Source organism: Paroedura picta, chromosome 8 (assembly GCF_049243985.1).
Source record: "Paroedura picta isolate Pp20150507F chromosome 8, Ppicta_v3.0, whole genome shotgun sequence".
Lineage (NCBI taxonomy): Eukaryota > Metazoa > Chordata > Lepidosauria > Squamata > Gekkonidae > Paroedura > Paroedura picta.
The window spans coordinates 50,121,827-50,139,179 of record NC_135376.1 but is presented as its reverse complement, the minus strand read 5'-3'; the positions used below and the strand labels follow the sequence as shown (position 1 = coordinate 50,139,179).

At 45.4% G+C, this 17,353-nt stretch overlaps 1 protein-coding gene and 1 long non-coding RNA gene across 2 annotated transcripts in view; both read right to left on the bottom strand.

Moving 5' to 3' along the window:
• The window catches only part of MXI1 (MAX interactor 1, dimerization protein), an 80,293-nt gene extending 63,992 nt beyond the window's left edge, over window positions 1–16,301 (bottom strand). Inside the window, exon 1 of the mRNA XM_077349680.1 lies at window positions 15,948–16,301. Within this exon, the coding sequence (XP_077205795.1) occupies window positions 15,948–16,191 (244 nt within the window). The 5' untranslated portion in view covers window positions 16,192–16,301. The remainder of the gene's footprint in view (window positions 1–15,947) is intronic.
• LOC143843513 (uncharacterized) lies at window positions 10,276–15,058 on the bottom strand. The gene is made up of 3 exons (XR_013233582.1): window positions 14,440–15,058; window positions 13,957–14,256; window positions 10,276–12,710 (listed from the first exon to the last, which is right to left on the bottom strand). It is a non-coding gene; the product is annotated as an uncharacterized LOC143843513 (long non-coding RNA).
• Window positions 16,302–17,353: the final 1,052 nt, after the last annotated feature.

Below are 17,353 nucleotides of genomic sequence, written 5' to 3'. Positions count from 1 at the left end.
GCTGCCCTCCGCGCAGCGCGCGTGCACAGGGCGAAGTAGGAAGCTCTCGCACGGGACGTTGCACAGTTTAGGTGGCTGGACCACAGAGGCCGCGAGGGATTCTTTTCCGTGGCTCTTCCGCGCCCCCCACCCCACCCTCTTTTCCTGCACCTGTGGTATTTGCGGAGAAGCGAATCCCAGCTTTGTTGGCAGCGAAGCATTTGTCCTTGATGCGGACGGAGCTGCTGCTGCAACAAGGCTGAATCCCAGGCTGCTTGGATGAGCCGGTTCGCAATCCCGACCCCCCCAGCCCAGCACTGACGGTCATCGCTTCTATTTTAAGGCTTCAAGCAATAATCACACAACACAAGTGCTTTTTAAGCAAAGCACGAGGAGGCGTCTATTGTGGCGTCTTAAAAACATTGCAAGAGGCCAGTGTAAACACCCAGATCTTCCACGCACCCTTGGAAGGAAGTTTCATTTGCACGGAGATCGGTGAGGCTTGATGCAAAAGGTAAACAACACCTTGAGGATTGGTGTGAAAAAGACACGAATCTTGCATCGGAGGTAGGTTTTCGACATGGCACGTGTTCTTTACTACAACACCCTGTTCCAGGAACTCGCCTGGACGGAGGCCGTCTTTGTAATCCACCCGAAAGTGTTACAAAAATGCAAGGTCAAACGAGTCGAGAAAAGACGAGTCCTGCAGTCTTTAACATGACGGCATACGGACGGCCCAGCCTAGGCGCTCCTTCTCCGACTGCATGAAAGGTCTTTGTGTTAGGGCAGATTTATCGCCTTAATTTTAATTTTTCCCCCTACCTCGGTTGTTTGTAATTGTTGATCAGTTGTGTCTCAACTTTTATTAAGTCCTTAATTAAATTTTAGTTAGTGTTAAAGATCAGTGTCATTGTGCAACAGATAGCCCCCCCCCCCTCCCCTCCAGCAGATCCTAGGCTGCCTGTTTGGCAGGTTGATTGATGCTTGATGAACCATAAGCAAAAGAAGCTTTGGAAAAACAATCCTTACAAGTTAAAAACCCAAGCAGAATTTTTTCAGACATTACATATAGTGTGTGTGTGTGTGTGTGATATCCAAAACTAACAGCAGCAGACCACCTTTACTAGGGCCAGCTTAAACACCCCAAATAAGCCAGCTAGATTTCAGGTTCATCAAAACTCTCTTCACTAGCTGGAGGCTGTTAAGCAACAAGCAAGGAGGGGGGAGAGAAACAGATGTTGCTGAGCAGGATGGAAAACTATAGTCTGCAGCTTGTGATGGCTTAGGACCAAACGGAGATGTTACTGGGGGCTTACAGTGCGGTTCTTGGCAAAGTTGTTCCAATCAAAACCCTCCGATTTCAATAGATCGTAGTAACTTTGCACAGTAAAATGATCTCAAAGAAGCATCCAACGAGTGTATGAATTGTTAAAATGCACTTCAGTGTACCAGTAGGTTCAAGCGATTCCTATATAGGTGGCCTCCCATCTAGGCCGTGTCCAGCTGCTATTGAGCCAGGGGGAGGAAACAGCTGGCAAGGCTCATCAGGATTCCACCTCCGTCACACAGGCATCAACAGAGCACTCAAGAGGAAGATCAGGTCTGAATATAAGGTGGCCATGTAAAAATGAGTCTCTGGTGGCTACCATTCTGAGCTTAAAATCACCAAAGCTCTTTGTTCATTTATTTATCAAGAATCTCCTATACACACACACACACACACTGTTTCCTAGGAACAGAGGACAGACAATGTGTGGTATGCTCTCTTCCCATTATCCTCACAACAATCCTGTGAGGTCGGTTAGACCAAGAAACTGTCCCAACATTATACAATGAACTTCTTAGATCTAAGCTGGTTAGTTGAGTTTAAATGACCAAGACATCTGTCAAGATCTTGCATCAAGTGTTTCCTCCAGTGTTTTCTGTTAGACCGTTTACGCACTGGAGGTTTCATGCCGGGCTACAGGCTGGAGTTTTAGTTGTGGCAGGTTGCCCCACCTCTTCCTGCACTCACATGGGGGAGCATTTGGCCCGATGCACCTCATCCACCCCGTATTTGTGCTCCTGCATTGGAGTTGGGGCAGTGAAATTCCCAGTGCATAAACGGTTTTAAAGCCTAGGCCGAGGAGACAGGAGCATGCTGGGGACTGGATAAGAGTCTATCCCAAGAGACTTCAGCATTTTACAGGTCCCACAACTCCATTAGAGTTTTTACAGCCTATGCTCTCCAACAATCAATACCTTGCTATGAGATTTTAGCCTGCCAAACAGGGTAGACCTGTTTAGATCTACTGCACTTACAAAACAGAGGAACCACTGCAGCAGATCTCCAGTAGACCCACTGCATTCACCAGAGGGGCTCCAACTGGATCATTCCTGTCACCTGTCTCTGGCCACCAGCAGTCCACAGTCCCTCAGATTGATCACGCCTTCATTTTTCATACCCTTAAAGCTACATAAATCCAAATGCTACCATTTGAATAAACTGCACAAATTCAGTAATCTGTTTCCAGTTTTATACAATTAACATGAATTTTAATTATTTCTTTAGAACAATTTACCAACTGGTCTAGGTATTACATGCTTTTGCATCTTTGCATCTTTGAAATGGAAGAAATTTGAAAATACTATTGTAGTGTCCGACATGGCAGTTTCCAAAACTGCCTAGCCTTTTCAGGATGGACATTAGATCCCCTAGAAACCACATATTCCAGGAGACTAAGGGGAGTCCTTCTCGGTAATTGCTACAGCCCAGTTTGGGTGCTCATTGGGATCAGGGACTCCTATGAGAGACATATGAAGGAAGCTGGTTGACAGATATTTTTAAAAAAGCAACCATATTGGTGGAGGTTCACCTAGGTTGTTGTCTTGTATTTTGATAAAGTATCAGAAGAAAAATATAAAGGATGAGTTTCTTGTGAAAAATCAGAACAGTTTTGATTACAGAGGATAGCTTTAAAAATGTAAATCCTTTCCAGAATTAAATATGCTAAAAACAAATTAACAAAAAAGTAGTGGCAGCAACTGGGGGTGAATTTCTACACTAGTTGCACTTTTCTTGGCAGGATGCATGAAGAGCCTGTGGAATGTTCTCTTCTTAGGCCACTACTACCAGCACATTAGCAAGCAACGTGTCCACACCATGCCCACTTTTCACTTATAATTTTCAGTTAAAATAAAAGGCATTTATGGGTATAAAACAAGCTCACAAATCTGGGTACTTTCCTACTCCATCCCCAAAACACTTTGGTATAAAATAATATTCTAGTGGGGATGGTTTCAGAAAGCTGTCTCAGAGACTCATTTTAAATGTTGAGGAGAGCTACAGTCTGCTCTACTGTAGAGCCTGAAGAATATTTACAACAGAGAAATATATTCTTGGGGTGGCAAAAATATCACACCTGCTAACAGCAGTTATTCATGTTATCTCTTTCTTGCCCTCAGGTTCTATGTGCTTGGACATTGTGAAACACAGTGTCTTCTGCCACTACACAAACTGTTTTATTATTTTGGGGGGGGGGGGCAGCAACAGAGTGGGTTAGCCCTAGCAAGAAACAGTAGTGTCCCTTCAAAAAGCAGAAGTCCAGTGGCACTTTAGAGATTAAGAACATTTATTCCAGTATGAGCTTTCCAATTCAGAGCTCAGTTTATCATATGCTATGAGTCAATTCCACTTATATTTATAGGGAAAAATGCAGAAGAGTAAGGCAAGTTGAGAATAGCTTGATACAGATTCAGTAACAGGTCTTTCAGGTGAGACTCTGGTGAGAGTCTAGACTGGATTAGCTTGTTACACATATTGGATGATGAGCAAGATCAAAGCTTCCAGCCTTACATGGGTATCAATAAACAAAATGTAATTAAATAGGGTAACCAACAACTAGCTGAAGAAGAAACAGCGCAAAACATAAGAAAATAAAGTTTCAGTAAAAGGCTATAATATGATAAAACATATTAAGATCAGCCAATTAAAGTTTTTTAAAGAGTTGTTCCTGTTGAGCTATTCGAAATTACAATAAGCAAGAGAACTCAATGTTGAGTCCAGTGGCAGCTTTAAGAGCAATGAACTTGTATTCAAGGTATGAGCTTTCGTGTGTACACACACTTCTTCAGATACAATGTCATGGAAAGTTAAGTCTCTGTTTAAGCCAAGATGGTAGATAGGTGTTTAATTTCTTGATTAATTCTAATGCAGCACTTCTGTGCTATATATTTCCTTTGGGATTGTGTTGTTGTTGTATTGGGTTGTACTGGGTACAACAGTAACGGCAACTGTATGTTCAGGAAATTTACATTTCCCCCTTTAGATGTTTTCATTCTGGAGCATAAATTGTGAAAAAATATCAGCAATATGTATATTCAAAAAACACCATACATCCATGGTTCCTCTATATATTTGTGAAACAGCCTTGGGGGTGGAACATGTCCCGCTGTCCAAGCTGGAATACGGCCAATCAGGGTGCAGCCAGCAACACTGACTGCACCCTGACTGGCCCTGCCCCTACAGCTCCCACTCTCCCTCCCTGGACGCTAGCCACGTTCCTCTCAGACATGCCAGAGAGAGAGACAGAGCCCTAACAGACCGAACATGAGCCCTCATTCCCTCCTATGGCTCCTGCTGCGAGGGAGGCACAGGAAGACACAGAGAGAGCTGCCCCAAGCTGCTGACAGAGACACAGAGAGAGCCGCTCCTGCTGCGACTGAGGGAGAGAGACAGACAGAGAGAGCTGCCCCAAACTGCACACCAGCCCGCCTTCCCTCCTAATTACCTGCTATGCCTTCTGGGAGAGAGGGAGAGAGACACACACAAAGAGAACTGCACTTCCTGGTGTCCCCTGGGTCCTAGCACCCATTACATTCCTGCATGCAATGGGCTTTCTTGCTAGTATCAATATGAATGTTTAAAGTGATTCCCCCCCCCCCCCCCCGTTTTGGAGCCTAATACAGACCGGAGGCATTACATGGAGTTTTCAGAGGTTTTAAAGCAATATACAGATTCCATGAACATCATTGCTCCTTTAGCAGCAGGAGTATATGACAAAAGTGAAAAGTAAATGTATGTACCTGAACATAAAGTTCATTGAAATCCCAAGCATTTATTTCCAATCATCAACATTGTTCAAGACAAATTAACAAGAGAGTTGCTGTGATGGATGAGAGACCTAGGGAACAATTCTAGGCATGTTTTATTAGACTCCTACTCAGGTCGATTCAGTGGTATCCCAGAAAAGTGTTAAGTTAGCATTGTTTAGGCATGACCATTGGACAAACAATGCCTGAACTGGCTCTGCAGCACTTCACAGCGACACAGAGTTGACTAGGGCATTGCCCCAACTCCCTCCTGTGGAGGCAGTAATCTGGAGTGGAACAGGTCTGGTAGGGAAAATCTTCCCTGGTGAGGACCCAGGAAGTGGTGGGGCAAAATGCCCCCTTGCATACACCTGGCAGTGTATTATATCTTCTGATATAATAATTGTCCCCATAGGAATGGTTTTGGAGTAATAACTTCATAAGAAAATATGGACTTTTTAAACATTGAAATCCATGAACAGAAGCTAGTAAGAATCCAAGATCCCTTCTCACATATTCCTGGAAAATCACATGGATGACCAATACAATTCCCATGCAATGTTCAGAGCATCTGTTCCATTGAGGAAACCTTGCCAACAGCCCAGTGCCCTTCCCAAGTTTAATCAATACCCACCACTAATTGTTCCACTACCACATGAAGCCATGGTGTACCATGTGACGCCACATTAACCCATAAATGAATCTATCCTGCTACCTATGCAGCAATACTGCTGTAGTTTTCTTTTGAGGAGTGAAAAATACAATGAACATTTTCAAAACTGTCTGGTACAGAGGCCAGTAGTGATTCCACAAGCTGAAAGGTGCATGAGGGAGCCATTCCAGTGTTTTCCTGGTGGCACGTCAAAAGTGAAGTGTGGTTCGTAGCATTGCAGGTATCATGTTTGCTCTGTACTGGTTAACCATCCTCGCAAGCTAAACAGAACATCTGGAAGCATATTCATTTTGTCCCTCCCAGCTCTGTCTGCCCTTCTTCTACCGCATCCAACACATCCCTGTTGTCTTCCGCTGTCTCCTTCATCAGGTTTGCCAAAGCCCTGGTGTTCAGGAAAAGCAAGTCAGCTCTCATCCAAGCTGCAAGAGGCTTATATATCATGAGATTTAAAATAATACATTTTTAGATTGCTTTTATTTGCCATCTGGTTTCTAAGGCTTCAGGCTACACTGAGGTCAGACTTTTTTTATAACAGAGATATGTGGTAGAGAAGGATAGGAAGGGAAATAATGGATGAGATTTTCAAGATCTGAACAGCTATATATTAAAAGATGAGTATGACCTAGAAGAACAGCAGTCTTCTGAGAGACCTTATTTAAGCACTGACCCTCACCAGAGCCGATGTATGCAACCACATACCTTTCACTTAGCAGATATCATCAAAGTTGATACTTTTACTGAAGCATTAATACTAACATGAATGCATTTCTTCGACAGTTATATAGGCAGTAAAACTCAGGTCCATGCTCAATGCCAGTTAGAAGAGAATAAGCATTTCTTATTGACTATATACAAGTCGGGGGGGGGGGGGACCAGGTAAACCTTATCTTTCCAGTGATAGTTACCAATAATGTGTAAAAGAACCAAGGAATGTCCATGTCATTATTTATTAACTCACTTAATTTATTATTTACCCTTCTCCCCAATAGGGACCCAAAGGGGTTATGTTATTCTCTTCTCCATTTTATCCTCACAACAAACCTGTGAAGCAGGTAAGGCTGAGAGAGTGTGATTGGCCCAAGGTCATACAGCAAGCTGACGTGGGGATTTGTACCCGTTTCCCAGATCCTAGTCTGACTCTCTGACTGCACCACACTGGCTCTCCACAGTGCCACCTTGACCACCAGATTTATGCTTTCACCCATAAGCTCTTCACCTCCCAGACAACCTCTTACTAAAAGAGGTATGGTTGAAGAATATGTGCGATGCTGTTCTCTGTATAGTCCATCAGCAGCAATGACAGTGACTCATAGGCTAGAATTGGTTTGTAGACTATATAGTGAGCAACATTAAAACATAGCCTGGTTTTCTGCAGCTTTCTTCAGTTTTCCATTCTATCTCTACCTTAACTAAGTGAATTGTAAACAGTTGGTGGCCAGGCAATGTGTTTTCATATAAATTTAAAATAATCATGTGGCTCTTTAAAAAAGATTTGAGGTTTCATCTTCAGGGAGACATCCGGTAAGCATTCTCCACAGATTGTGCCTGAATTTGGAACTCCTTTCTCGGGACCATTTCACACCTTATGTCCTCCCAGGGAAGAGTACTGAAATTTGCATTCCTGTGATGCATGGTTATCCGTAAGGCATTTAAACATCATTTTACTCATGGTTCAACATAATTGTGTGCATATCAGTACCACTACTACAGTCCTGGAAAGTCTCCACACAATTAGGCCTATCCATGCAGAAAGCTGCTCTCAAATATTACAGCTACCCACATGGTTGACTACCTTGTGGGGCCATAATGTACAGAGTAGTCTTGAGATCTGATTTGTTCTCATTTGGGCAAGGCCTCTGTTTTGTTTTTAAATAATGTGATCTCCAAGCACTGCTGTGGGACTGATTCTGGACAACGAATTTGCCCCTGCACAGCCTCTCATTGGCAGCAGGTTTTAGTGCTGCTTCCTCATGACATTGGCAGCAACCCGTGGCTGTGCAGGGGTTGGCGTGAGTTTTTGTCCAGTTTGCTCCGCAATGGGAAATGGCAAAATCCTGCTTCCACTTTCTTGTCACACTGCAAATTGGAGTGCAAACAGGAGCAAACCGGTCTGAAGAGAGAAACGCTCAACAGTCTCGGAAGCGTTGTGCTGTCCCTTGCACCCGCCTTCCCCTCCATGTTTCTGGATCAAATTTTTTTTTTAAATGGTGCAGTATGCATAGCTATTGGACCTCAAGGCTCTCAGTTCAAATAAAATGTTCTCTTGTGTGCATAGTAATATTGGGATCAAGCAGCAACCCCAATATAAAACATTCCTGCTGTGTTTTCTGGTAGTGGGGTATAAAAGAGGAGGGAGGGCATGTGATGAATCAGTATTTAGCTTAGCATCTGTACTCTGTTTTAAATCTTCACTGTGAACACACAACGATTGGGATCCAATTAGCATGGCCAGCCTATCACAAATCTACCTGAGCATAAAGACAGACCATTATACAAAGAATCCCAAAAAGAGATCTAGAATCATAGAATAATAGAGTTGGAAGGTACCTTGTGGGTCATCTAGTCCAACCCCCTGCACTATGCAGGACACTCACATCCCAATCGCTCATCTACTGTAAACTGCCACCCCCTTGAGCCTTCACAGAATCAGCCTCTCCGTCAGATGGCTATCTAGCTTCTGTTTAAAAATTTCCAAAGATGGAGAACACACCACCTCCCGAGGAAGCCTGTTCCAATGAGAAACTGCTCTGTCAGGAACTTCTTCCGGATGTTTAGATGGAATTTCTTTTGAATTAATTTCATCCCATTGGTTCGGGTCCTCTATATCAGTGGTCCCCAACCTTTCTGAGGTTGGGGACCAACAGGGCATTGGGCCCGCGGCCCACGCCGCGCGGGCCACGCCCACGCATCGGCCGCACCCACGGGTCGCGCCCGTGGGCCGCGCCCGCACATCGGGTCGCGCCCTGCGAGCTGCACCCGGGCGCGGCCCGGCCCCGATTTCCTCTCCCCGCCCTGCCGCAGTAAGAAGCTTCCCGGGCTGCAAGCTTGCGGCCTGGGAAGTTTTTTACTGCGGGGGGAGCGGGCAGAGGGAGCCGCGTCCCGGCGCCATGGCCTTCGCGGCCCGGCACCGGGCTGCGGCCCGCAGGTTGGGGACCACTGCTCTATATGGCAGCCTTTTAAATACTTGAAGATGGTTATCAGATCCCCTCTCAGTTGTCTCCTCTCTAGGCTAAATAGACCAAGTTCCCCCAACCTTTCTTCATACTTGTTGGTCTCCAAACCCCTCACCGTCTTTGTTGCCCTCCTCTGGACACGTTCTAGTTTGTCAACATCCCTCTTCCATTGGGGTGACCAAAACTGAACACAGTACTCCATGTGAGGCCGAACCAGAGCAGAGTAAAGTGGTACCATCACCTCCCGTGATCTGGACACGATACTCCATTTGATACAGCCCAAAATCCCATTTGCCTTTTTAGCCACTGAGTCACACTGCTGACTCATGTTCAATGTATGGTCTGCTAAGATTCCTAGATCTTTTTCACACATGCTACTGCCAAGACAAGTCTCCCCCATCTTATATTGGTGTATTTGGTTTCTCCTACCTAAATGCAGAACTTTACATTTGTCCCTACTGAACTTCATTTTATTCAGTTTAGCCCACTTCTCGAGCCTATCAAGATCATCCTGTATTCTGTTGCTGTCTTCAGTTGTGTTTGCTACCCCTCCCAGTTTAGTATCATCTGCAAATTTAATAAGTATCCCCTCTAATCCCTCATCCAAATCATTTAGTAATATGTTGAACAACACAGGCCCCAGGACAGATCCTTGGGGTACTCCACTTGTCGCTCTTTTCCAAGAGGATGCTAAACCATTAACAAGTACCCTCTGGGTATGATTTAAATAAATGTTTTATTCTAAATAAATAATCTAAATAAATGTTTTATTGCTGTGGCATGATCCCATAGCAATGTGGAAGTGTTTTTTTTGTTTTTTGTTTTAATTTACTGTTGTGTGTTCCCTTGGCAATGCAGAAGTGTATTTTTAAAATTAATTTCAGAACTCGGGGAGGGGGCAGAAGTTTGAGTCTCGAAAACCACCACTATGAAGGGATTGCGTTGATTGACAACCCAAGGAGCTGGGGGGAACTTTGGGTTATCCATGCTTCGTGCTTCTCTGCCGCCTCGTTGGAAGGCAAAAAGCCAGGATGGTGGAATAACATGGGAGGCGTCTCCCATCAGGAAGTGTGCAAACAAGCAGTTTACTGTCGCACATTTGCAAGCAGGAGGCAGCGTGCGTTTTATGCCTCCATGTGGAAACGATCTGGTTTTAAATTCTTATTTTCTCTTTGTTCCACAGCAGCATTGCATGAATTTTATTCAGTGTATATTCAGTGCATATGTTTGATGTATATGTCCAAAGACTCGTCTTGAGCCACTTGTCCTTTCCAGCTACACCACTGTCTGGAAGGATTACTTGCCCATGGAAGGAACTCTGTATTACTGAAATGTATAGACTTGAAGATATAACTTTATTTATTTATTTTTGCATTTATATATTGCCCTCCCCTTGAGGCTCACGGCGGTTTACATAAAAATGTAGAAAACAGTACATGGAACTTAGTTTTTCCTAACAATAATATTAATATTAACACTATAACAGAGGTAACAGACTATAACAATGCAAACATGTCAAGAGCAAAATGCATGAGTGGATTTCTGGGAGGGAGAGAGCATGGACCCTGTAGATGTTGCTGGTTCGCTCGGTCTCAACCAAATGCCTGATGGAAGAGCTTCCTTTTGCAGGCCCTGCAGAACTCTGTCAGGGCCCTGATCTTTGGGAGCTCATTCTACCAGGTAGGGACCAGGACAGAGAAGGCTCTGACCCTGGCTGAGGCTAGGCAGGCTTCTTTAGGGCCAGGGATCATTAGCAGGTTGGTGGTGGTGGAGTGTAAAGCTCTTTAAGGGGCATAGGCAGGGAGCCAGTCCCTCAGGTTCACTGGGCCCTGACTGCATGTGGCCTTAAAGGTAATTACCAGAACCTTTAGCCTGAAGTCAACTGGCAAACACTGTAGTTTATGTAGAATGGTTTGAATGTGGGACCTCCATGGTGTTGCTGTGAGGACCCTGGCCGCTGCGTTGTGGATCAGCTGTAGTTTCCAGATCAAAGCTAAGGGCAGAACTGTGTAGAGTGAGTTACAGAAGTCCAGTCTAGAGATGACCATTGCATGGATTACTGTGGCTAGGTGTTCCAGGGCCAGGTAGGGCACTAGTAGTTTGGCTTGGCGGAGGTGGTAGAATGCCAGCCATGCTACTTTTGTGACCTGGGCTTCCATTGTGAGGGAAACACCCAGGATCGTGCCCAAGTTCCTGGTAGAGTGAGCCATTGGAGCTGCACACCATCCAGGATGGGCAGACGCACTTCCTCACATGGACCCTTCCTACCCAGCTATAGGACGTCCATCTTTGAAGGACTAAGCTTCAGACATCTCTACTTGAGCCATCTTATCACTGTTTCCAGGCAACCGGCTAATGCTTCCGGGGGAGAGTCAGGGTGGCCATCAGGAGGAAGAGCTGGGTATTATCTGCATATTGACATTAGAGAAAGGCACCCCAATATTTGCTTCTCATGTTGGAGCAGTAATAATAACTATTATTCTTAAGCAAAATGCTTGTTTTGTAGAAACGAAAGGTAAGTCATACCTCTGGGGCTTGGGAAGGAAGCAGAAGCAGGATGCTGAACTGATGAGTACCCATTTTCAGTCAAGTATGCAGGACCCTAGAGCTCAAGGACTGGCTATAGAACATCATTACTACTCATTATCCATGAGTATTGTTTTTATTAAGGATGCCAATACAATGTGGGTTGGGGTGGAATCTTTAATATTCCATTGGAGAGCTTACAAGTAGAGTCCACATCCTTGCATTGAGAGGCTTAAATGCTTTATTCAATAGCTGAACACTTGCTCCTTATTGAAGATTCAAATAGTCTTCTACATGTTTGTTTTGTAGCCAATAATGCAGAGACCTCTTTCAGTGAATCCTTTTCCTTTGTTTGAAACAAATGCCCTTCTTTCTTCAGTTAGTCTGCTATGCTGGAGAGACCGGGAGCATACACGCTTACCATGTTTAAAACAACAATGAATGGAGCTTTGGTGCAGTTAGGATTTCTGATTAAAAATGAAATTTAGGAGTGAAATTGAGATGTAGATTTAAAAAAAAACACAAATATTTAAATGTTTGCAAAATGTATTAATGTGACTATGATGATGGGTATCATTGTTAATTACAGTGGAGTGTTGGGCTTTATAAAATGAATGAATGCAAATATTGCCCTCAAGCGATTGCCAGCAATATGAAGACAATGACATATGGTGTATGGAATAAGAAAATAAAACACAGCTTTCCCACAACAATCTGATAAACAGGCAGGAAAAAAGTGAGCATCATAAACATGTAATGGATTTTTTAAATTGCCAGGTGGGGTATGAAAGTCATCAGATCATTTTTAAGGTGATTCTAATCTTTTACAATCTAACAGCTGATGACACAATATATATTGTTAATAATCAGTTTATTTTTAGGTTAGGATTGTTCCTTTCTTTTCTCCATTTACTCAGTACTTGTTTATTTTTTTCAAAAGAAATTGTGCACACGTTTCCCCTAATATTAGACCTCAAGGCATCTTCGGGAAGTTCTAGTAGGCTTGACTGGTTTGCTTTCTGCAGAGATATATTGCAAAGAAACTATACTGCAATAGCAACTTAAAGCAAGCAGTGGATTTCCCTTAAGCTCCCATTCGTTTTGCAAAGATAGCTCCGCAATTCAGCATAGAACAAACTGCAGATCAGGTGTACAGCTAGTAAACAAGTGACGATTGAGAATCCAGCTATCTCATGCAGTCGAAGGTTTACGGTAGTGCATTAGTCCGGCTGCATTCGCAAGTCTTTGAGGTTCCGCCAAGCAAAGCGCGACAGTACGTTGCAAACATCCTGGAAAATGTCAGAATTTACATGTTTACAGCCATACTAATTCATGGCATCTTGACGGACTCGGATGTTGCTAAGGGAAAAGTAAATAGTGAAGCAGCTTCCCCTTTCAAAGATAAATAACTTTTACTGCTTAGCCAAAGACAAACGTCCTTTCCCCTCTGCAAACGACTCAAAAGAGCGGACCCCCCGATTCTCTGGACAATCGGAGCCCATCCAAACTAAAGAGAAGCAATGCACCACACAGAAAATACTGGATCATTCTCTTTGCAACCTAGCAGGAATTTCTAAAGAGATCTACCATTGGCTCTCCCATTGCACAAACAGGAAAGGACTGGAGCGCGATATTTCCCGTCGCGGCACCCATTCGTGCCCTTATTGTTAGAGCGCCGCTTTTAACTCCGCGAGCCCCGTCCACGCGAGCAAGAACTCTGGCGCTTTAAGTGGAGACTATGACATCATCCGACCACAACTCCCAACAAGGACACTCGGCCGGCTGCGGGCCCCGCCCCTGGATCTCCAGGCTCAGCAACGCGTGACATCATGGGGATAAATACGCTCCCCATTGGCGGAGGTGCCCGCAATAGTCGCGCCCACCGAGTTAGATCAGGACCAATCCAGAGAGAGGAGTTTGTCTCCATGTGGAAACCATGTGGTTCTAAGAGGGGGGAGGAGCCGAGGCCGATTAGCCTGTAGCCCAGCCAGGCGGATCCGAGTGCGCCCGAGGAAGCGGCGCTGCTCGCCGTGGCCTCAATGAAACTTTGCAGGCGGGGGTGCGGGCTGGGTCGCGGAATGGACGCTGGGGCCAATGTGCTCGTGCCTTGTTTTCGCCCTCGGAGAGCTGCGGCAAGCGGTGTGGGAGGTGCTCATTAAAAAGTTTGAGGAACACAAGACGCGTCAGCACGCTCTGAGCACCGTCGTGGCAGCTCTCGAGGCTGCGAGTACACGATCGAACTAGCATTGCGTCACTTAACAAAAAAAAAGGCTGCCAAAGAACTAGAACAAAAACAAAGGGAAATGTTATGATCTCCGGCTACTGAAGCTACTGTGGGGGGTGGATTCGACCTGGGGGAGTGCAGAACACCGCTGAGGCGTTATTAATGGGGATGCTGCTTGCAAGGGCCAACTGGCCTGGGGGACACCCCTAAGACTTGGAGACTTCGCCCCCCCCCCCTCCTTAAAACCCTACTAATGATAGCCCCGTTTACAGCCGACCACGACTGTCCCTGGGCCTTTCTGGTGGACACACCTGGAGACTTCGATTTAGGCAAGCGATGAACGACGCGATAAGGGCAGGACTGCGTGCGTGCCCTCGACCACATATCCCGGGCTGCTCGGAAGAGGCGGTCTACGCATACGACGAGCTGACGATATGCTTACACGACAGCACCATGCAGAGCTCCCACTGTGAGCCAAGCGGCTCTTTGGGGCCGTGGCTGAACTGCTGTCAGCAGCACCCAGCAGCTCTGTGAAAGATCGCGTGTTCAATGCTGAAAGTGCTAGGCGAGCAGGCTTGTGGCTCTGGCTACGTCCGGGGTTCGGATGCCAACTGCAGCAGTAAATACGGCCAAAAACAAACAACAAAAAAGCCGAATGAATCTGTTTTCAAAGACAGGGGGGGGGGGGCTGGATACTTTGTAGCGCCGCCGTTTGTTGTCCCTGGGCTTCCTCCTGAGCGCCGGCCCTGGCATGCAAGGCTGACCTAGTTCATCGAGTTAAGAGACACCCTCACCTGCGCTAATGGAATGAGGTGACCACGTCAACTCATTAGTCCCATCGTAGACGAGTTGCTTCAGGCGACAGACGCCAGCATCAGGCTGTCTCTGGCTCTCCTTCCTCCGGCTGGCTACCCAACTCGTTTGCTGGTTGCCTACGTGACTTCGCAGGGAAAGAGCAAGAAGTGGGGGAGGAGGCGAGGTTGGGGAAGAACCTTTTCTCCATTAACTTCGCGTCTTTCCCTGGAGTGATCGGGGCGGTGTTAAGCTAGAGGCCTCGCATCTCCATTTCAAAAGCCAGTCTGGGCGACCGAGGAAGAACTGGATTTACAAAGAAACAAACGACAACAACAACCCCCCAAAAGCTGCCTTCTAAAAACATTTCCACTGATGACAGCGAGGCCTTCGCTATGGGGAGGGAAGGCTTTGTGGGGTCTCTTGGCTCTCTCCGGGAAACGATACACAGATAGCCACTAATTCACTAAAAAGAGAAAGCGAGAGCGATCAACAAAGGCTCAGCTACTTTAACTGCAATGGAAATTTACACGGGGGGGGGGGCGCTGAAGCTGTAAGGCCCGGTTTCTCCCATGACCCCCCACAACAGCGAGACACACACACACACACAGAGAGAGAGAGCGCTTGAAACATACAAATAATAAACTTGAACAAATAACGAACTCTGTTTTTCCCGACTGCAGGGGCTGAGAGGCGATGCAATTCGTTATTTATTTCCTTCTTCCTCCTGACCTTGCTTGTTATTAGGCTAGATTAAGCCCCGGGTCGGTGGCTGAAACCATTCCCTGACGTTATTGTTCTTAGAGTCTGTTCAAAGACGTTGCAAACGAGCGATTCTCTGTGGATTATGATTTTCGCTGACAGCAACATTGACCCGGACAGGGAGGGGTGTTTGCTAAATCCTTTTTCCACAAAGGGGGGCGGGGGAGATCGCCCAAGCCTACAGATACATCCGTGTCTCCCCTTTTTGTTCCTTTGACTTATACTCGGCTGGGTTTCCTTTCTGCACTATGCTGAGAGAGGGAATCACGTCCTCTCGGCCGCGGGGGTGGAGGGAGGAGGACGTAAGAGTTGAAACACATAAACAAGCATTCTCTCTCTCTCTCTCTCTCTCTCTCTCTCTCTCTCTCTTCCAAGTATAGTCGCTTCCCCTGGTCAATCGCAAAGTTTGCTTTTTAACACTGTCCCCTTTCCCCATCCAAATCAATCCCTTAGTTTTCTCGGAGCTTTTTTTTTTTTTTTAACACATGCAAAGCATTTTGTGAGAGCCTGAGATATCTAGATATGCACACCGAGCATTTTTGCTGAACCGAATATGCCATTGTAACGCGACAACTAACCCATAGTTTAGCCTGGACGGGGGGCCTCAGCTCCCTCAGCCTGGTTGCATCTTCATAAACATTTTCTTCATTTTCTGTTGTCATCGCACATGCCTGGCTGGTGATTTTTTTGTTGTTGTTGTTAAGGAGCCGCAGAAGTAGGAGCCAAACAAAACCAAAACTCCACTTACTTTTGTTTTCCTTCTCGATCTGCTCTAGGTAGCTGGCCGCTTCCAACAAAATCTGCACATTCTGTAGGAAAGTGTTGATCTTCTCCATGGAGTCTTCGCTGCTGGTGTTGAATATGTCACTGAACGGGCACCTGGACATATTATCTGCCACTGGCAGTTGCTGCTGCCGCCGCTGCCCTAGAGCAGGCTCCACAGCATCATCCTCGCATTTGAATTCCTTCCTCGGCCTGCCACGTTTCCCCATTGCTTCTGCAAATGGAAACTTCGAAATTTTTAAAGCCCTTTTGGCCGACTTTCTGTTTCTCTCTCCTCTTGTTGCAGTTTGTGTGTGAGTGTGTGTGTGTGTATGTCTAGGAGAGATTGAATGAATCAAGGGACTTCTTCATTCAAAGACTCCGGGCAGGTCCTAGTGCTGGTTGTTCTCTCTCTCTCTCTCTCTCTCTCTCTCTCTCTCTCTCTCTCTCTCTCTAAGATGGAGAACTTAACAGTCTTTTATTCTTTCTTGTGTTCTGTTTTCAAAAGCCGAATTTGTCTGCCTCAAAAGACATTGTATACATTCCCGCCACTATAAACCCACAGAATTTCAAACTAGAATATCACTTCTTTATTTCAGTCCTAGTCATCATTGACATGTAGCTACATAACAGTGTGGTGCAGTGATTAGGGTCCTGGGCTGGGTGACCTAAGATCAAATCGGAGGAACATGGGCTGCTTGTTCTCTGTCTCTCAGCCTACGTCACAGTTGTGGTGAAAACAGGAGCACTGTGTACACCTCTGCATCTCTGAGGCAGGATGGAATAAAATGCAATATTAAATGAACATAGAAGCAGTCCCACATTAAACTGATCAACATACACTCATTGCACGTGTAGGAACATAGACATTTGTTTTGTGGCTGACGAGGCTATTGCATCTTGTTCTGTTTTTCACATTCCATAAATAGCAACCTGGCATGACAAATTTTACAAAGCTATCTGTTCATTTGTGAAACTGGATTATAAACCTCACTCCACAGTCCTGCTGCTTTGGCTCCCCAGCCAGCATAACAGTAGCTCCTGTATAATAAAAGCATTACAACTGTATAGATCACACACAGATGTTTGCTGCACATTACCTGCCTGGTACATATGTGTTGCTGCTTCATGTTATGGACTCCACTCTGGTTTCTTTCAACAAGGAAGAGTTTTTGACACAGGAAAAGTGAGGGAAACAGTCCAAAGAAAGGCTTGTATCTCACTTGAGCTTAGTGGACTGCTAAAAAAAATCCCATGCTAACTGCATTTTATAAACTGGTATAAGAAACCCATTAAAAGACTGCAATAGTAGTTAATATTGGAACTTGCTATTATTCTTCTAGCTGGCTGTCTCTTGCAGAACTCAATGAATGTTATAGGGAAAGCAGGTGG